Here is a 21,624-nt window from a genome sequence, read left to right as displayed (position 1 = left end):
CGGAAGTTTGTTTCATCAAGTATATAATGATGACAGAGGAGCGTCAGCAGTGTTTAAAGGTGGACCTGTTCCCCTCACTTGGCTACAGTGACGTACTAACATACACCTACAGTAATATACAACAATGTTAAATTATTGAAAACAAGGAAATCACTACATGAAACAGGCACATTAATAATGACCCTGGATGACCAGGTCACTTACCGCTCCAGGTCCCAGCAGGAATGAAGTCAGTGACGCCTTGGGTGAGGACGGAGGCTGGGGCGCCTCCGGGGTAGATGCAGGTCACTTGTATTATTGACACACCCACATGGTCTTTGTCCGCGGTGGGGGTGACATACTCCTCGGACTATAGATATAGTTTTGGGTTAATACCGAAATTCAGATTTTTATTTATTTTTTTACTTGGAATAGCCTACCGGGGCACAGGTCATCGACCCACAACGGGGCCTGTGGGGCGAAAAATTGAGTCAAAAAACAAATAAGTAAATCTTAAAAGAGAAAAAGAATATGTTAATCTACACCACGAAGATTCCGGAAAACCAGTTTTTTTGAAATGTGACAGATTGTATGAGTATGGAAACACAGAAGAAGGCAGAGCATTCCACAGTTTGGCTGTGTGAGGTAAGAAGGATGTACAGTCTCGTTCAAGATTCTTCGAACACTGCTCGAGACAGCTGGCAACCCAAGGCCGTTTGTTTACTATAGATAAGTAGTAAAAATTATGAATAAATGTAAAGGTGATTGGTGATTGGTTACTTAGTTCCCCGTTGCTTAATTTAATGGTCGGGCTTTGTTGTTTCGTATTATATTATACCTGTATTCCGTACTATAGTAAACAAACGGCCTTGAGTTGCCAGCTGTCTCCAGCAGTGTTCGAAGAATCTTGAACGAGACTGTACTATAACGGGTTATTCTTGTGTGACCGATATCCACACAGAAATGGTGGGCACCGCGGGCAAGACGAGTGTTACGAGCTCACGGCCTTGTCGGTGGTACACAGGATGCCAAATCCACCGAACATTGCCCGTTAAAGTACCTGTGAAAGAGAGAGAGAGTGAAGCAACATTGTGGCGAAGAGAAAGGGGAGAGAGATTATCAACTAAAGGAGGAGAGTTAATAAGACGAAATGCCTTTGATTCCACCCTATCTAATAGTTGGACAGAATAAGAGCCACCCCAGATATGAGAGCAGTACTTCAAGTTAGGACGAATTAATCCCTTATATACTTAAAGCAACTGCTCAGGAGTGAAGTAGCTACGGCATCTGTACAGCTTTCGGAAGGCAGCTTTAGCAATGTTGTGGACGTGTGGCTTCCATGACATATCAGAGGAAACGGTGAGGCCTAGCATATCTATTTTAGAATTTGGCAGAATGATAGCGTCCTGAAATATGATTGGTGGGAGATCTGTGTCTGAAAAGGGAGATCATGCTGGTAGTAATGGTGTAAACTACAGTGAACTATGACCCTGACGCACTAAAACCAGGTAATGAATGTCAAAATTGGTTCCTTATGCGAATACAACATCCTGCACTTTAAAAACACTTTCTTACACAAGTAAACAATGTGGCCGACACTGCACTCGACTGCCTTCACTTTCCCAATGCCAAAGTTAGTTATCCATTCACCGCCAGATGTTTAGTCACCAATAACCTGTTTGAGCCCCCACACCGAACGCCCTGTATGGATCCAAACCCCAATGTAGTGGAACTGGAACGTACCTTTTTCACCTTTCTTGTCAGACGACTACATGATGAGACTAGCACGTCACCTCACTCACCCAACGCCTTGTTGAAGCTGTTTTATCGAAGTGGCTGTATGTAAGTATGGTTATTTTATTCCACCTCCAAAAAGTCAGTCTGCTTACTTAAATTCTCATATGTTATCCTTCTGAACCCGTACGTCGCCGCAAGATATTACAGTGACATTCCAACACCGTCCAAAAAACGTTGCAGAAATCTGCTCATATCGTGAAAAACTTGTGTAAATCATAACAATTTTACTCACTTACTCTGTTGAGCGTCACCTTCGTTTATCACCGAGAGAACTGCTTTGTATTGTACAGTACACTCGGCATCACTGAATGATCTACTTTAGGCCACATTATAAAGGTATATTGCAGTGATCACAGAGGCACTTGTTATGTATATATTATTATCGTATATCATCAAGTCTATGTAATTGTTATTGTTAGGATTTGGTAAGCAAAACACACACACGCTACTACTACTACTTTGCTGTCACTCGGAATCGAGTAGGACGATCATCCAGCTATGATACATTGATACGAGTTATTAAAGGTGTCCCCTTCATTGGTGAGTTTTGAGGTGACTAAAGAGGCCGATACGGGACCGACAGGGTCGATCACAGAAGTTGCACATGTGGGGGACTACATCGAATGCGGGAGGGGCGGCGGCGGCGTCTTTCCGGCGTTGGCACTTGTCTGCCTCGTTATGCAGTCGGGCGAACTCCAAAGTATTGACACCTTCTTGTGTGGTACTCCTCCAAGCGTTACGGTGTGGAATAATCGTCTCCTATGTGAGGGGGTCTATTTGGCACTTTTTCAGGTTTGTCTTAAGACTATTATTATACCTTTTCAGTTGTCCGCCAGCATTGCGTTTACTATTCGTTAAGTGACTGTAACGTAGCTGCTCTGGCAGTCTACTGTCGTCCATGCGGGTAACATGGCCAGTCCAACGTAGTTGTTCGTGGATAATGGTAGCCTCGATGCTCCTACAGTTGGTGTCATCAAGAAAACTGGCATTAAATTTGTTCTCTTGTCTTCCCAGTGAACACGGAGGATGAAACGTAGACTACGTTGGTGAAAGTTTTCAAGTGCCTTGATGTGCCTCCTGCGTGTGACCCATGTCTCGCTGCCATATAGCAGGGTGGGAAGGACCACAGCTCGACATACTTGTATCTTTGTAGATAATTTCAGCTCCCTACAGCTGAAGACACGATTTCGGAGTCTGCCAAAGGCTTGGGATGCACATCTGATCCGATGTTGAATCTCTTCATCGATGTCCGCGGTGGTGGGCAGGCGGGAGCCAAGACACCGAAAATGGGTACCATTAGTGAGAGTAGTACCGTTAAGCTGCATGAATGGTGGAGGTGTGGCTGAACCAGGGGCAGGTTGAAAGAGAATCTGAGTCATACATACATTCACCTCAAAGCAGAAGTGTGCATACGCATCTGCATAGGTGTTCAGGATCTCCTGTAGGTCGCGTTCAGTGTGAGCGACAAGGGTGAGGTCGTTTGCATACTGAAGTTCAGTAATGGAAGCTGCCGACATCTTTGTTCTTGCCTGGAGTCGTCTTATGTTGAAAGGGCCCTTCATCCGGGAGGGAGAGAGTGAATCTAAGGGAATTAGTGCATGAGAAACAGGGAAACTCGCGGGCTTATGACGTTACTTTTTATATACATGACGTTAATGACTGATAGATGGAGCTTTCTGTTACTAGAGCCACGGATAAAATTTAGAGGGAGGAGGAGGAGGACGCCGGGAAGGGGGGCCAGTGTGTCGACAATGATTATCCCGTCAAAATATGAGGGCGAGGTGTAACGTTATGTATCGCCACATAATGCTGAGGGTCATAATAGGCCCGAGGGCGTAGACGTGAATGAGTGGACGACAGTGTCAACAAGAGTGATGGTCTTAGAAGTGTTTACCTTGACCTTCCACTTGTGAATGAATGAACCATCGTCACACATGGTCCACGACCTCCAAGACCCCCACTTCTGGTACTGATCGTTGGTGATGGTTGTAGTTACTGTGGAAAAAAACAACAACATCATTTCTCAACCACACTCTTTTATTCTACAATGTTCTTATTGGATATTTAATTATGGAGGAACATTCAACATATCCTCTACAACATGGCTTCCCGTTATGATATACAGCATAATAATGTGACTTTATATTTAGGTGTAAGGAAGCAATGGTTCCCGCAGCTCATCTCGTGCTCGGCTCCCTGTGTTACCTGCAGGTACAATGGGCCGCCTCCCACCGCCACCCGAAATATCCTTATTAATATTGAAACAGTTTATTTAGCCAGAAGAACACAGATACAGAGTCGATTAAAAGAATAACAATATTATCATGGCTGAGCCAGTTGAGAGCCAGAGCTCTCTTGTAGGCACCTGATATATACTGTCCATTTATCTCAAGGAAGTACTGTATTATGTAACATTTAGTATCATCTGTACACCTAGCATGGTGGCAATATGAACATATCAGAATTTTACCACGGTTATCACTTCGATATTTATTTATTTTATTTATTTATTTTTTTTTATTTTTTTATATAATATAAGTATATACATACAGTAAGTTACAGTGGAATTGAAAAAATAAATATGATGAGGGAAGCAGTACAACATGAGTTGTATTAAGGTTGAACAAGAGGACAGAGCTGTCAGGATTGTCTAGTTGGCAAATACATTTTTTGCAATGGTAATTTCTATCTATCTACTGTACATGATAATTTCTGATAAAAACGGTTTTGATGGTGCAATAAAAGTAGGCATTACAAGAAATACTAATACTTTGACAACAGATATTTTTTAAGAGATGATTTAAAGGAAGGGAGCGTACTGTTTGCTCGGATGGGTGGGGGTAAGTTGTTCCACACCTTCACACCATGATATTTTATGGAGGTCTGGGACTGAGAGGAGCGCGTGGGGGGTGGTCTTAGTAGCTCTTGGTGCCTTAAGTTGTATCTCTGATTATTCCGGGACTGGAAATAATTGTTGTCAAGCAAGTGATTGATAGATTTGTAAAAAAAATAGGGCACAGCAGTAGGTGTTAATATCCTCGAATTTTAACATTTTCAATTTAGCAAATTGTTCGTTTGTGTGATCTGTCTTTTTCAAATAGGTCATTGTCCGCAGTAACGTCTTAAGTGTCTCCGTGTTGATTCTCCCGATCTAAGTTGGTCACTGAAGTTTACTGGTTGTGGTGCAGTCCAGGTAGGTCGTGTTATAAAACAAAATGTTGTTCTTTATGCTGTAGCACTTGTGTGGTTTATTCACATTTGTTTCGCTTAAAACAATGGACATTTATTTAAACTATAAGCCTTGTTCTTCCATAATGTGTCTTTGTGTTGCCACCTAACCGGGAAGGATTGAAATACCTGGCAAAGGATTTATGGCCGTAACTGTACACACACACACACACACACACATTATTACTAGGAAACTTAATATTGATTGTCATATTGCATAGTGTGAACTAAAGACTCACTAAACATCTGATCATTTTCTTACCGTCAGTAGAGACGTAAAGGTCGAAGGGTTGGGCCAGGACTCTGGTCTCTGGGAAGATGAGGTTGAGGAGGTGACATTCGTGTGGGAGGTTGTGGCCGAGGTTGAAGGCCTGGCAGCCGTGTTGTGTATTGCACCTCGACGCACACGGTACACGGGCGCTAGAAGTTGTCTGTTGAGAGTATTGTTAAGTCTCAGTTGTGTGTGGAAAATATAAATAATAATCTTTCTTTATCTGCAGTAGTTGTGACGTTCTCGTGTGATATAAAAGGAAGCTATACTATACTTTACCCCAGGTAGTGAGTACGAGGCGAGGATGTCTGAGGTAATTTGCACGTTGCTGCTGACTTTCTTGTATATCCTCGTGTTGTTGGTGGCCAGGGCAGGGGTGAGCACCGCCCACAACACACCCATCACCACCCACACCTCCACCATACCGCCTCCTGGCATCACACTGGTCACCAACGCTGCTGTTCCTGCTGGTAGACGAGGCTTTGCTTAAGGTTATATTACCCTTATGTAGACATTTTATTATCCTTTATTATCACTTTGTTAAATAGTAGAAAAGCCCAGATAGTTTGGGGGTGAAAGAGGAACATTATAATTACGTAATCGATCACCGGTCTGCATTTTAAGAAAAGTTGAATGATGTTTTAAAACTAAGACGTGATTCTGATTCGTTATTTTATCAAGGATTCAAAAATAAACTTTGTTTTGCTCTATCACGTCACACTTTATTACCAATATGACAAGATAATACAAATAAGACAATTCAGTAGGCTTCAAAGTTAACTAAACCTAAAGATTATTGTGATTAAGGCTATTTGTCTGCAATTACAGAAAGAAATTATATATATGAATATGTATGAACATAATATTGGGCTTCTAGGATGGGTGAAACTTTCTTTTTTTCAATTTTCTGTCAATCTTTTCACTGGCACAATCTCTCTTCAGCATCCAGCAGTAGTCTGCCATCATGTTCACATTCCACCTTCCTTGGTACCTCTTTTCCATTTCCTTTATATCCTGGTGAAATCTTTCACCTTACTCTTCACTTAAACTACATAAATTTTCAGGAAAATACTCAAGATGGGAATGTAAGATATGCATTTTTACACTCATATTGCAACCCATGTTTTTTGAGTTATTCAACCTACCTTCAACAATGTTTTGATAGTTTAGATCTTTTCTATTGCCTAAAAAACTATACACAACATTCTTGAAACTATTCCATGCTTCTTTCTCACACTGGCTCATCAATTCTTCAAATTGGTGGTCCAACATTAACGTTCGGATTTGAGGGCCCACGAAAATGCCTTCTTTGATTTTTAATATGTGAAGGAAATTCCCTGCATATGTATCGGAAACTTTCCTTATCTATGGCTTTTACAAATTGTTTCATTAACCCTAATTTAATATGCAGAGGAGCCAACAGTACTTTCTTAGGGTCAATTAATGGTTCATGTAGAATATTATTTAACCTGGCACAAGAGCCTGTCTCGGTGGCCAATGTTTTTTGTCCCAGTGTTCACGTCTTGCGCAAAATTCAAGCAGACCGGTGGAACAATGTCACGCATGATAGCGTGACGTTAATAATATGAATTTTATTAAATATTTCTGAAAATCAATGTTATACTATATGTATCAACACCTGATCTGGATGTACCAAGTGTTAGTAGCTTAAACCAGTCTACGAGGTTATTCACGATCCCATAAGAGGGTTTCACTAGGTGATTCCCAGTACTTATGATCCTTGACAGTAATAGTGTGTGTCAATATATTGCTTTATAATTCCATACTACCCCAGCGACACGCCTGGAAGGTCCTGGAATCATTTAATATCTATTTATTTCTTTTATTCGAGCGCTCAACATATCGTGATCTTTATTTCTTTGTCACAGGGTCCTGACAAAGGCTTCCTAGGACAAAAACCCTCAGTTAAAGTGCTAAATAGGTTAGGTTAGTTTAGGTTAGGTTAGGTATTGCAGTCTTATGATATTATAAATGTAATATTTATATGTCAGAGACGTGTTCATAAACTGTATATAACAAAGACAATACTGGAACAGGTGGCTAACACCAGGAGTTGTTCGATTTCGTTCATTTTAGAAAAAAAAAGCGTAAAATTTCAACAATACCTCGCTCCTTTTAAAGTACTAACTACAATTATAAGAACATCTGTGGAAAAATTAACGAAATTGAACAACGCCTTCTGGTGTTAGCTACCTCTTCCAGGATTACCATAATTAATAAAAATAATGATTAAAAAGATCTTATTATTATTTGTCTTAGGGGGCTTTTGTCCGGGGGTCTTTTGTCCTATGGGGCTTTTGACCTATGGGGTTTTTCTTCGGGGTCTTTTGTCCTAAGGGCTTTTATTCTATGGGGTTTTTGTCCGGGGTCTTTTGTCCTCGGGCCTTTTTTCTGGGGGCTTTTGTCTGGGATCGTTTGTCCGGGGGATTTTTGTCCTAAGGGCTTTTGTCTAGGAAGCTTTTGTCCGAAGGGGCTTTGGTCCTACACTCATATTCAATTACTCACATCTATACTGTACTATAATTACATCATTTATTTCTGATTATGTACCAACACAGTTACACACCTACCCAAAGCTCCCCAAATGAACAGTATGACTTCCCTCTACACACCTGTACAACACCAGAACAGGGATGTACAGGCCAGATAGGTTGGGACTCTACAGAATACGACGGGTCATACTGCTATACATCTACACGACTAATAATTGGTAGCAGCGGTGAAATGGACGAAAACACAAAAATGTCTTATTGTTGGTACACACACACTCCTGTATACTAGTTAATGAATATGTCCATGTATTAAAGTGGCACTGACCCTCTCCATTATCCAGAGATTTCAACCTCCTAAATAAAGGCTAGATTTACCACTGGTCTCGGGTCTCGGGTGGTATATATCTCGCCTTGAATCTCGTATAGTAGATCTTGGTCTCGGGTTCGGTCATAATCCGGTAGAGGGCACTTGTTATACCCACAAACCCATAAACGTTAAGTCTCTACTGTTTCTTTTTAGCGCAATGTCGATGAATCTCTTACGAAGGAGCGCACTGTGTAACACCCACGACTGTACTGGTAGAGAGGCGAAGAGCGCGGGGGGTCTTAAATCCTTGCTAAATGAAGCGTGAGAGATATATTGATTGCCTACATCTCTACATACTCACCCAGGATTGGCTTAGAGGCGGCTGTGAGCCCATCTGATTGGCTAACAGCTGTAGTATTGCCGCATTTATTGGCTGATAAGAAGAATGTTTACAGATAATTGACAGAGAATATTGTTATCTTTCTGATTCACTATTAGTTTTAATTATCTTTGACCAGGTATTTGCAAGCAGCATTAGTTTCATGATTTTCAGGAATAAAATGATAATCTTAATAATAATAATGATAATGATAGTAATGAAAGTAATAATAAAGTAAGAATAATAATGAAAGCAATAATAATAATAATAATAATAATAATAATAATAAATCAGTAAAATCATCATACCACTTTACAAATGGTATATTTGATTTTGCAGGTATATAGTTCAACAAGTGTATAGATAAAGCAGGTATATAGTGTATACAAGTGATCGTGGGCCCTTCGTGCCCGGTGGCGAGTCCGGTGGTACAGTTTACCGAGGCGTGAAAGTTTGAACGCTCGTGCTTGGCTAGAGCTCAACCACAGACCAGCTGACAGCGTACAGCGACATCGTCCAGCGTAAATAAAATGGTTAATTAATGCCTTCCTAAAGAAACCATCGACATGGGACCAGGTTTGTTCCACTCTACGAATTTTTTTGCGATTTTTCCACCAAGTTTGATGAAAAACGATTGTGCCGTTTCGGCTGCCCAGAACAGACAGACAGACGCCTAGTCCTATAGTATATTAGATAGACCGTAGAGGTACAGTATACAATGTACTATAGCTAGACAGTACAAGTGTAAACAACAATAGTAAACAGTAAGGGAATTTGACCAAGACAGCTGACAAAGTCACCTGATGGAGTAAATATGAAAGTTTGTTGATAAGTAAACAAGTATTACATTAGGTTTGGTTAATATTATACAGACACTTACCTAACTGTCTCTTCACCTGTTGTGTTTTAGTTTTAGCTTAAAGATGATGAGTTTCACAGTGAAGTTTTGTTCTTGTGATTGGTCGATGTGTTCTTGACTGTCTGAACTACACTTGTATACAGTATATTGTTTTTGCTGCAGCAGGAGATGGTGTGGTCCTATCTCTGGAACTGCTTGTGTCACCAATCGTTGCTCTGAGAAACTGACGCTTGTTTGAGGGAAATACCAGTTTTGTTCGTGTACTGTACTGAGTTGTGTGTGTTTCGCTGATTTGGTGTCGACTGTATCTTCTTCATTGTTATGTGTACAGTACATAGTTTAAACCTTTTTCATATTGTTTATCAACCGAAAAAAGAGGCATGGAAACGGAGCGCGCGCACACACCTAGTTATTATATATCATATTTGTATCACTTATGTGACTTGCATATTATTTGTAAATCAAGTGATCCATTCCCCAATTATGTACTAATTGTACTCGCTAACCAGCACAATATCCAGTGCCAGATTTAGACCTGTGGAGGCCCATGGGCAGTAGGGGGCAGGGAAAAAACACTTTTATTTGAGTTGCAGGCTGCACTTTTCAGGCATCGTTTGTATGGCTGTAACAAACACCTGTGCAAAATTTCATGCCATTTCATGCATACCTACCCTGCCGCATCGCGAACGACTTTTTGTCAACTTTTAGTGTATACCAAAAATTAGGTGTCATTTAATGTTTTCCAGGATAATGATAAATTTTACATGGGTGACATCGATTTAATTCACATGTTATTTTACAGGTACACCGTATAGAAAATCATTACAAGTTCATATTGAAATTCTTTTTTGTGCGGAACCTTGGCATCATTTTCCTAGACAATAATCTTTGCGTAATATATCCATCTCTCGATTCGTATCCCGTCACTTCAGTGCAAGCTTCAGTCATCACTTTTATGCCTCTCTCGACCGCCTGAGTGCTGTTTGGCCACTTGGGCACCACTAATGGTGTCTCAAGAATGTCATTAACCTGTAGATTTGACAGAGAAGCAATGTAAGGAGGCTCAGTCTTGAGTTCATTCCTCCAGTTAATCATGGAATGATAGTTTTTTGCTTGCCACTTTAGTTTCGGAGTCACCACCTTTCTCATGTTGACTACAGGAGGCACATCCTCATTCCCATCTCCATCTTTACCCTCCTCATCAGTATAGTTTAACAAATTCTCTTCAACAGCAGCATCAGAATCTTCCTCCTCCTCTTCAGATCTGCCAGTGCATTCTTCCTTTTGCTGATTCTCCTCTCTAATTTTTCTTATCATTGAGACAGCTTTTTCTCTAACAGTCATGTCCTCATCTGCACACATACCAAGAAGAAGTTGATCTGTGTGGGCGAAGTATGCATTTCTCTGGACAGCCTTCTTCACTATCGTCTCTTCCTCACTATTCAGGTGTTTCATATATAGCAGGGACTGGAATACGTTCCTTGAGCCGTGTGTTACGTAAGGGTGTATCTTGATGTAAAACCACATTGGAGCACTGAACTTTATTATTGTAATGACAATTCTTTTCAACTCATGGCTGGGTCTTGATGTTGCTACATACAGCCTGAGGATTCTACTCCATAAGGTGTTCCACCTTGACACACAGGGAGGACCTGGCTCAATAGCAGCCAAGTCATCTTCAACAACACCTGTGATAACTCCTTTACAAATCCTATACAGGTATTTCTGATCCCAGGACAGATCTTTCTCCACTTCATCATTAAACACAGGGAAATCAGGGAAACTGACTGGCTGGAAGGCGACAACTGGAAGCTCAGACAAAGACTCCTTGATCTGCTTTCCAATGGGACCACGCCAATGCTCAGGACCACTTGGTTTACCATCATAGTGATAAAAAACTGCGCGGAAAGGCAGCTCATTTCCGTGAAGCTGACATATGAAATAATGGAGCGGGTGACCAAGTAACATTTCAAGATGATGAATGACTCCATTTTCTGATCCTACATTTACATTGGTTCCATCACAACCAACACACACAATGGGCTGCTGGGTTAGATTTTTCTCCACCTGAAACTCGTGAATAGTTTTGGCAATCTGCTTTCCGTGTCCAGTCTTGGGAGTCACATGTGTGAGATATTCATTGCCAGGCTCAACCATGATGACATAATGATCTTTCACCATCATCCTCGAACTCCATTTCTCGGTCTTCGCATTCTTTATCATCACACGAGTGGCGGTCTTCTTACCATCAAAATAGAGTGACGTCTTTTTACTTTTACTTTTATCCTCTTCGCCACTGATCGGCTTGTTAGCCGCTTGGGCGATCGGTCACGTCTCTTTTCCTTTATATTCTTCACCAAAAGGTCGGCTCGCTAGCCGCCCGGGCGATCGGTCACGTCTCTGTCACGCACTGTTGGCAGGTACTGGGCATGCACCGGCTCCTGAATGTACCTGAACCCGCTCCAGTGTTGGTCAAGTCTTCTCTTGAAAGAGCTCACACTCGGTGCCGTCACAACACTCTGGTAGATTGTTCCAAGAGTTTACAACCCTCACTCCGAAAAAGTTTGCCCTCACGGTTTTCTGGACTTGCGGCTTCTTCAATCTTGAGCTGTGACCCCTTGTGGGGCGAGCGTCCGCCAGCTCCAAGTAAGGACACTCAACTGAGTAGTGCCCCCTGAGATGCTTATAAACCTCAACTAGGTCCCCCCTTGCCCGTCTGTAGTATAAGCTAGGCAAGTTCAGGCGCTCCAATCTCTCAGGGTAGCTGAGGTGCCGAAGTGCAGGCACCAGTTTGGTGGCCCTCCTTTGAACATTTTCAACCAACTGACAGTCCCTAGCATATCTCGGGGACCAGATGGGGTGACAGTACTCCAGATGGGGAAGCACTTCACTCCTGAAGATCGTCACGAGGGACGGACCGTCTAGATATCTGAACGACCTTCTTATAAGACCCAATAATTTATTTGCCTGATTTACCTTCTTCTCACAATGGCCCGAGAACTTCAGCTCATTGTCAACATACACACCTAGGTCCTTCTCACACACAGTCTCAACTAGTACATTTTCTTCATCCCGTTGGGACATATGGTACGCCTCCTTACCGTTGGTACGCCCCAGGTGCATCCTCTTACACTTCGTGACATTGAATCTCAGCAGCCATTCCTTCGACCATTCCTGGAGCCCACAGAGGTCCTTCTGCAGCTCTTCACAGTCCGCTTGGTTCTTAATTTCCCGAAATAACTTGGCGTCATCGGCAAACATTTGTATGGAGGAGTGTACAACGTCAGGCATATCATTTATGAAACAAACAAACAACAGCGGGCCCAATACACTACCCTGCGGTACCCCACTTGTTACAGGTACAGATGACGATTTCGTGCCATTAATCACCACACATTGCTTGCGGTCATGTAGAAAGTCTTCTATCCACGCTAGGACATTTCCCCGAATTCCGTACCCTTCCAGTTTGATTTTCAGCCTTTCGTGGGGTACACTGTCGAAAGCCTTGGCAAAATCTAGGTAAATATTGTCGATATTACCACCCCGTTCTAGAATATGGGTCCAAATATCCAATACCTTGAGCAATTGTGTCAAGCAAGAGCGCCCCGGCATAAAACCGTGTTGGCAATCTTTTACAAGGTTGTTTCGTAGTAGATGTTCCATCGCTGCATCTCTGATAATACTCTCAAGTACTTTACATATTATGCTGGTCAGGCTCACCGGTCTATAGTTGTTCGTGGAGTGCCTATCGCCCTTCTTGAAGATAGGACTCACATAAGCCACTTTCCATTCACTGGGGACCATTTGTTCATCCAGGCATTTACAAAACAGAATCTTCAGGGGCTCTGCAAGCTCGTTGCACAGCTCCCTTAGCACTCTAGGATGCACCATGTCAGGTCCAGGACTCTTATGGACCTTTAGCCTGGACAGTTTATTTCTAATACCCTCTTCTGTGAACACAATGTGGGTCAGTGCTGTGTCGAACCGTCTGTCCTCAAACGCAGGAAGGTTAGTTGCATCCTCTCTTGTGAACACTGAGGAAAAGAAGCTGTTCAATGCCTCAGCTTTATCCTGGTCAGAATCTGCGTAACTACCATCTTCAAGCCTCAGGTCTGATACTCCTACTCGCGTTTTCAATTTCGACTTTGCATAGCGGTAAAACGCCTTTGGGTTTGACTTGACCTCGCGTGCAAATTATCTAAACTAGCCATCTCAATTTCAAGTGCGCCAACTTACCCAGGTCTCCCCTACATTACAGTACAGTAACACAACATTGAGAAATGAAATGAGAAAAGGCTAATAATCAATATAGACATAGCACCATACTCATCTGCCACAAGACAACTTAAATGAAATAAGAGATATGAAAAAAAAGTTGATAAACACTGAACAGAACATTGCACCGCCACAGCGGCTGTTTGGCTAGTACTGTAGGTAAATTTAAAAATTTCAATAGAAAATGCGGCAGACTAAACCTCGACATATCAGCTTCAAATTTGGCATGGAGTCTTAGATATGTATAAGGAACAATGCCTGAAGAGTGCAGCTTTGAGCAAAATTTCACTGCCCCCTAATGGGCAGCCTCTTTGTGGAGGCCCCCCTCATAACTACCCAAGAGGGTGGGGTGGCGAGTGAAGCGAGCCTAAACATCTGGGAGTTCCGGGGGGCGCTGTCAGCCCCCTGAGAAAATTTAGAAATTTGAACACTTCTTTGGAGAATTTTGAAGCCATATGCAGTTATATTGAGGAAATTAGAACATTGAGAAATTTTTAATTGACTGTATATTTATTGATAGTGCACAAATTCCCAACACACACACACACACAAAAGTGGACAGGTCCAAGCACACTGTGTGTGAAATGGCACAACACTTCATCTCTAATGGCAAGATAGCCGACATATTAAGATTGTATCCACTTTTTTGCACTTAGTAACTATATCAATTCTCATTTACAGACCCAAATACGCAATGTGCTTGAATACCTCTCACGTAAATGTGAATAACAAAGTGTGAGGCCAGACATACTGCCTCACACGCCTGTTCTCAGGCATTTGTGAATAAGTTACCCTTTATGTATAGAACTAAACAAATAATGTAAATGAAATACTGTGTAACTTTCGGTGCCATAATATCCTGACAACCGGGGTTAATTATTATGACCCTTTGTAAACCCTACTCTGTAATCCTTTTGCGCTACCGCTCACAGGATGAGTGTGGGGTGCACAATAAAGTAGCCGCTGCAAGCGGCAAAATAGAAAAAATCAATGAGACATGACTGGAGTCATTCATGTGGTTTCAAGTCGACCACCCCTGTATAGCTACTACCGCACATGTCAAAAATTTTCAAGAGACTTCACAGAAAAGAATATATTATTAGTTATTACAGAGAGATGATTCTTTGCATTAGTAATCAGATAAACCTCTACTCAAATAATGGTTCTGTCCAAGTAGTTAGCCTAATTTCTATCACGCTTCTTGCTGAACATAGTTTTACGTGATGGAATAGATAAACTTGAATTTTAAAGAATGAAATAAAAATAATCCAAATGAATAAACAAATAAATAAAATAATGTAATATGTGGAGGCCCCCAGATTGTGGAGGGCCCTGGGCAGCTGCCCACTTTGCCCACTCCTGAATCCGGCCCTGACACTATCGTGGCTGTATCTTACAGAGAGTATGACCTACAACTGGCCATCATAAAAATAAAAATGTCCAAAGATGCAGCAACATGCGAAGACAATATACCAATGAGCATCATTAAGAAAGTGGTCCACTTATTACTACCTGTTCTCCTCCACATTTGTAACTCCTCCTTCACTAGTGGTGTCTTTCCTGATAAACTGAAAATTGCTAAAGTTCACCCGGCATATAAAAAAATCTGGGGACAAAGCTAGCATGTAATAGACTAAATTCCTTCTGCAATGCCAATAACATCTTTACAGACTCCCAGTTTGGATTTAGAGCTAGAAGGTCGACTGAGAGTGCTCTGCTATCCTTTACTAATGACATCTTAAATTACTTTAATGACAGTCAGTTCACAGTCGGTATATTCTTGGACCTCTCCAAATCCTTCGATACTGTCGACCATACCATCCTGCTTTCAAAGCTTGAACATTACGGCGTTAGGGACCTGTCCCACAATTGGTTTACCTCATATTTGTCCAACAGGATGCAGTATGTCTGCTATAATAACCACCAGTCTGACTCCTCGCCAATCTTGTATGGAGTCCCCCAAGGTTCCATTCTCGGTCCAGTACTGTTTTTGTTGTACATAAACGACATAGTCCACGCCAGCTCACTCATAAAATACAACTTATTTGCAGACGATAGTAATCTCTATGCCAGCAACTCAGACCTCCATTCCTTGATGAGAACTATGAACACTGAATTAACTAAAGTCGGGACCTGGGTAATACGTAATAAACTGACCTTAAACCTTGAGAAAACCCACTACCCGATCTTTCACAGAAGGAAAAACTTACCCCCAGACTTGGTAATATAGTCCTCAAACGCGAACAAAATACTAAATTCCTCGGAGTTATTGTTGATGAGAAACTTAACTGGAGAAACCACATACAAGCCATTCACAGTAAAATCAATAAACAGTGTGCAATGAAAGACATCTATCATGAACTTGTTTACCAACACCTGATACACTGTCACACACTAAGGGAGGCCTCTGGCTCTTCAAAAACAAAATCTCTGGTTACTGCATAAAAGAGAGTTGTACGGACAATGACCTACTTGTAAAAAACAGATCACACAAACGAAAATTTTGCTATATCGAAATTTTTTTAAATTTGAAAATATTAACACCTACTGCTGTGCCCTCTTTGTTTACAAAACTATCAATCACTTGCTTGACAATAATTATTTCCAGTTCCGGAATAATCAAAGACACAACTTAAGGCACCCGGAGCTACTAAAACCACCCCTCATGCACTCCTCTCAGTCCCAGACCTCCATAAAATATCATGGTGTGAAGGTGTGGAACAACTTACCCCCACACATCCGAGCAAAGACTACGCTCCCTTCCTTTAAATCATCTCTTAAAAAATATCTGTTGTCGAATTATTAATATTTCTTGTAACAATAACTGTATTTACAGTACCTGCTTTTATTGTACCATCAAAACCGTTTTATCGGAAATTATCATGTAAATAAATAAGTAATTACCATTGCAATAAACATAATTGCAAACTAGACATAATCCTGTCAGCTCTGTCCTCCTGTTCAACCTTATTACTGTACAACCCAGGTTGTACTGCTCCCCCATTATACTTATATTTTTCAATTCCACTGTAATATATATATATATATATATATATATATATATATATATATATATATATATATATATATATATATATATATATATATGGTGATAACCACAAGGAAAAAGAAAACACGAAGTTCCCAAGCGCTTTCGTGTAATTCACATCTTCAGGGGTGAGTACAGACTAAGGAGAAGTACATAACAAGGTACTATATATATACAGAGGAGGATGAGATCAAGTCCACAATGGTCAGGTATTGGGTAATGACCCTACTAATCTTCATTACCTAATACCTGACCATTGTGGACTTGATCTCACCCTCCTCTGTATATATATATATATATATATATATATATATATATATATATATATATATATATATATATATATATATATATATATATGTGTGTGTGTGTGTGTGTATGTATGTATATATATAAAAAATAAATAAATAAAATAATAAATATAATGCATAAATAAAATAAATATACATTGAAGTGATAACCGTGGTAACATGTACTTATTACCACCATACTATTGTACTATTCCAGATGTTACTAAATGTTACATAATACTTCCTTGAGATAAATGTATAGTATATATCAGGTGCCTAAAAGAGAGCTCAGGTTCTCAACTGGCTCAGCCATGTTAATATTGTTATTATTATCCACTCTGTATCTGCATTTTTCTGGCTAAATAAACTGTTTCAATTCAATTCAGTTCAACAGTTACACTATAGGAGAAGGTGACAGAATTCATAAATATTTCCAAAAACACCAATTCAGGAATAGATGGATAAATTTCACAATGTTGGACAGGTTCATATATGATATCATTCTAATAAAAATAATGGAAAATACTGCATACAAAGATTCAAGTGAAGAGGCAGCACTTGAAGGTGACGGTGCTGATTGCGCTGTCGTCAAGATAATGTTTAGGTTCCACCTGCGCCCGTAGGCCGCACCCAACAAATCCCTCGGGGCAGAGTGAGGGTGTACCCCATGGGTTCCGCGAATCGCTGTTCACTGTTAATTCAGTCCCTGAGGGTGTAGAAAATTAAATACTGTATATAACTTAAAGGCTATATTAACCTGCTGGTTATACTGTAGGTTTGTGCTCAATAAAAACAAATTAATAAAACTATATATTTGTCTAGTGTGGCAACGTATCATAAAGAAATGTTTAGATCTTTACACTACTTACATCCAGAAATTGTTCTGAAATTCTTTTGGAGGAACTTCCTCTATAGATTGAGGTATGGAAGACTACTCACCAACTCCACTTCCAGCAGAGTCCTGGGAACAGTAAAGTCTCATGTTGGCAAGAGCATCGTCATCACCACCTCCGAGCGTGGGCGTTACTGCCTGTGTGAAGCCCTTCATCCAGGTACCACCAGGACACTCCAGCACTAACGGTAAGTAATAAAGATTCAGTTAATACCCATATTTCTCATCCGTGTGTTAATACTGACCATGGTACTGTTCACGTTAAAGTGTTTTACTGCACTTGTTGTATATAAGAGAAAGAACCAGATAGATGGCGGAAATATGTCAATTTTCTTAATTAATAGAAGTAATCTGAGAGATCCTCGTGTTAGTTAGTTATGTATTTTATCAAGGGCTAAGTTATGCTTGGGTACTTTACTCAACAGCAACTTAGAAGCTTTTGGGTAACAAAATGCCGTGATAAATGAATATTCAGTCTGTAATATTATACTTGTACTCGGAAACTAAAACCTATTTAATTACTCAGGGCGGCGTAAATATCGTTACTTAGAAGACACGGAAGTTTGTTTCATCAAGTATATAATGATGACAGAGGAGCGTCAGCAGTGTTTAAAGGTGGACCTGTTCCCCTCACTTGGCTACAGTGACGTACTAACATACACCTACAGTAATATACAACAATGTTAAATTATTGAAAACAAGGAAATCACTACATGAAACAGGCACATTAATAATGACCCTGGATGACCAGGTCACTTACCGCTCCAGGTCCCAGCAGGAATGAAGTCAGTGACGCCTTGGGTGAGGACGGAGGCTGGGGCGCCTCCGGGGTAGATGCAGGTCACTTGTATTATTGACACACCCACATGGTCTGTAGCCATGGTGGAGTTGGCATACTCTTCCGACTGTGGATATAGTATTGGGTCAACACCAAAATTCAAAATGACTGAGAAGGAAGAATGCGCCGATAGCAGTGGTGTAAACTATAGTAGACTATCTCCCTGACGTACTAACGTAGAGTTATGAAAATCAAAATGTGTCCCGTTAGTCGGCACTGTCTTCACTTCCCCACAGCTGGACGTCTGCTCCCCGGTGACTTGTCTGGGGACTGACGACGGAACGTCTTGCTTCACCTTCCACGTAAGACGAATTCCTGAAGGGGCTAACACGTCACCTCACTCACCCTGCCCTTGACATACCACCTTGCATAAACTGTGTTATAATAATAATAATAATAATAACCGGTTTATTAATAGAGTTGCAGCCGGTGGCTGAAAATATACAGACTTACATTTGATTTAGACATAATGATATAATATGCATTGAATACATTTACAGGGCTGTACAGTACATAAATCAGGAGTTGTTTATTATTTTAACAATAGATGGGATGGTGCTGTTCTTATATCTATCGGTGCGGGCTCTTATGGGCTGAATTTTGTTGTAGTGGCGGACTGCTCAAGTTGGGTGGGGGGCTGCAGGAGATGGCGATGGCGAGGGTGGTGCAGTAGTCCACGGCCAACCCTTTCCAGTGCTTGGTGGTGGAGGTCACTGAGGGATGGCATTTCCAGGGTGGAGAGAGCGTTGGTGTAAGAACATAAGAACATAAGAATGGAGGAAACTGCAGCGGGCCTATTGGCCCATACTGGGCAGTCCCGTTTACACCCAACCCCTATTGCTCATATAAGCATCCAACCTATGTTTGAAGCTATTCAGCGTATTCGAGTTAATGATGATATTTGGTAACTTGTTCCATTCATCCACTACTCTGTTTCCAAACCAGTGTTTACCGTTTTCACGCCTAAGTCTAAATTTATCTAATTTAAAACCATTGTTACGAGTTCGCTCCTGGTTGGATAGTTTGAGTACCTTTGTAATGACCCCTTTGTTTAGCCCTGCCTTCCACTTATACACCTCTATCAGGTCGCCCCTCGCTCTACGTCTCTCAAGGGAGTGCAAATTAAGATGCTTTAGCCTGTCTCTATATTCAAGGTTCCTAATGCCCGGGATTAGTCTTGCCGGAGTATTCTGGCTGTATGTTAGCATGTACTGGTGAAGTTTCCCTTCATTTAACATTGTAGAATTTTCATCATTTATGCTCAATTAAATTCACATAGGTGGAATCAATTTACTTACCAAAAGAAAATATAAGATTTGGTCCACTTTTGTCAGCAACTTTTATATTTTATCATTCTTAAGCCATCACAGTTCCTTAGGTCAAATGGCAGTTAGTTTATAGAATTGAAGATTATTATCATTATGTATAGTCCCATAATGCTGGGGACAACAGTATCAGCAAGAGTGGTGGTTGTAGAAGTGTTTACCTTGACCTTCCACTTGTGAATGAATGAACCATCGTCACACATGGTCCACGACCTCCAATACCCCCACGTCTGGTACTGGTCGTTGGTGATGGTTGTAGTTACTGTCGACCGAACAAGAATGAATCAATTAATAAACAAATAACACACACACCCACACACACTACTACGACTATTACGTTACTACTACTGTTATTACTCTGCTGTGACTTGGAATCGAAAATGACGATCATCCAGCGATGACAGAACCATATTGCATAGTGTGAACTAAAGACTCGCTAAACATCTTACCGTCAGTAGAGACGTAAAGGTCGAAGGGTTGGGCCAGGACTCTGGTCTCTGGGAAGATGAGGTTGAGGAGGTGACATTCGTGTGGGAGGTTGTGGCCGAGGTTGAAGGCCTGGCAGCCGTGTTGTGTATTGCACCTCGACGCACACGGTACACGGGCGCTAGAAGTTGTCTGTTGAGAGTATTGTTGAGTCTCAGTTGTGTGTGGAAAATAAAAATAATAATCTTTCTTTATCTGCAGTAGTTGTGACGTTCTCGTGTGATATAAAAGGAAGCTATACTATACTTTACCCCAGGTAGTGAGTACGAGGCGAGGATGTCTGAGGTAATTTGCACGTTGCTGCTGACTTTCTTATATATCCTCGTGTTGTTGGTGGCCAGGGCAGGGGTGAGCACCGCCCACAACACACCCATCACCACCCACACCTCCACCATACCGCCTCCTGGCATCACACTGGTCACCAACGCTGCTGTTCCTGCTGGTAGACGAGGCTTTGCTTAAGGTTATATTACCCTTATGTAGACATTTTATTGTCCTTTATTATCACTTTGTTAAATAGTAGAAAATCTCAGATAGTTTGGGGGTGAAAGAATGGATGTTATGATCACTGTCACACACGATAGATGAATGATACTAATATAAATATGTCTGGTAATCAACATTCTATATGTATCAACACCTGGTCTGGATGTACCATGTGTTAGTGCCTTAAACCAATCCACGAGGTTATTCACTCTCCCATAAGAATGTTTCACTATATATTTCTCAGTACTAGAGGAATGTGATGGTCCTTATCATTGAAAAAGTGTGTGTGTGTCAGTATATTTCTCTATAATTCCCTACTACCCCATGCAGTGACATACTGTATATAGAAGGTTATGGGACCAAAGTGGATCATTATGAAAATAGCATTATATTTCGTTTATACTTTAGTGCTCAACATATCGTAATCTAGATGATCGCTCGCCAATATAAAGTCATGATCGCTCGCCAATATAACGTCATGATCGATCATAATATAACCATTGCGGTCTTAATATTGGCGAGCGATCAGACTACTCCCCCTTTTTTTCTCTTCCTCAGTGAAGTTCGGGGGAAAAACTTTATAGCACAGAATACATCAATAATGTCACGATCTCTCTACCTCTCTCTTTCTCTCTCTCTCATGCCGTCAG

At 41.1% G+C, this 21,624-nt stretch overlaps 1 protein-coding gene across 1 annotated transcript; it reads right to left on the bottom strand.

Annotated features, from left to right (window-relative positions):
• Window positions 1-196: 196 nt before the first annotated feature.
• Window positions 197-20,922, bottom strand: LOC121858469. Its single transcript, XM_042354915.1, has 9 exons — window positions 20,740-20,922; window positions 20,452-20,620; window positions 20,164-20,264; window positions 18,600-18,744; window positions 17,887-18,021; window positions 5,555-5,760; window positions 5,267-5,435; window positions 3,671-3,771; window positions 197-349 (listed from the first exon to the last, which is right to left on the bottom strand). Exons 1-9 carry the CDS (start codon window positions 20,896-20,898, stop codon window positions 197-199), a joined length of 1,338 nt encoding a protein of 445 aa, XP_042210849.1. The 5' UTR covers window positions 20,899-20,922.
• Window positions 20,923-21,624: the final 702 nt, after the last annotated feature.

The sequence above is a fragment of the Homarus americanus genome, unplaced genomic scaffold, assembly GCF_018991925.1.
Source record: "Homarus americanus isolate GMGI-L3 unplaced genomic scaffold, GMGI_Hamer_2.0 scaffold57980, whole genome shotgun sequence".
In the NCBI taxonomy this organism is placed as follows: domain Eukaryota; kingdom Metazoa; phylum Arthropoda; class Malacostraca; order Decapoda; family Nephropidae; genus Homarus; species Homarus americanus.
This window is presented reverse-complemented; position numbering and strand designations above follow the sequence as displayed.

What these genes read in the sequence shown, in the direction of transcription:
- LOC121858469 (XM_042354915.1), bottom strand. Translation starts at nt 20,898, where the DNA reads ATGCCAGGAGGCGGTATGGTGGAGGTGTGGGTGGTGATGGGTGTGTTG. An exon ending in TTCACAAGTGGAAGGTCAAG is followed by an intron (nt 18,745 to 20,163) that starts GTAAACACTTCT and finishes CTATATCCACAG; the next exon opens with TCGGAAGAGTATGCCAACTC. An exon ending in TCCTGCTGGGACCTGGAGCG is followed by an intron (nt 18,022 to 18,599) that starts GTAAGTGACCTG and finishes ACTTACCGTTAG; the next exon opens with TGCTGGAGTGTCCTGGTGGT.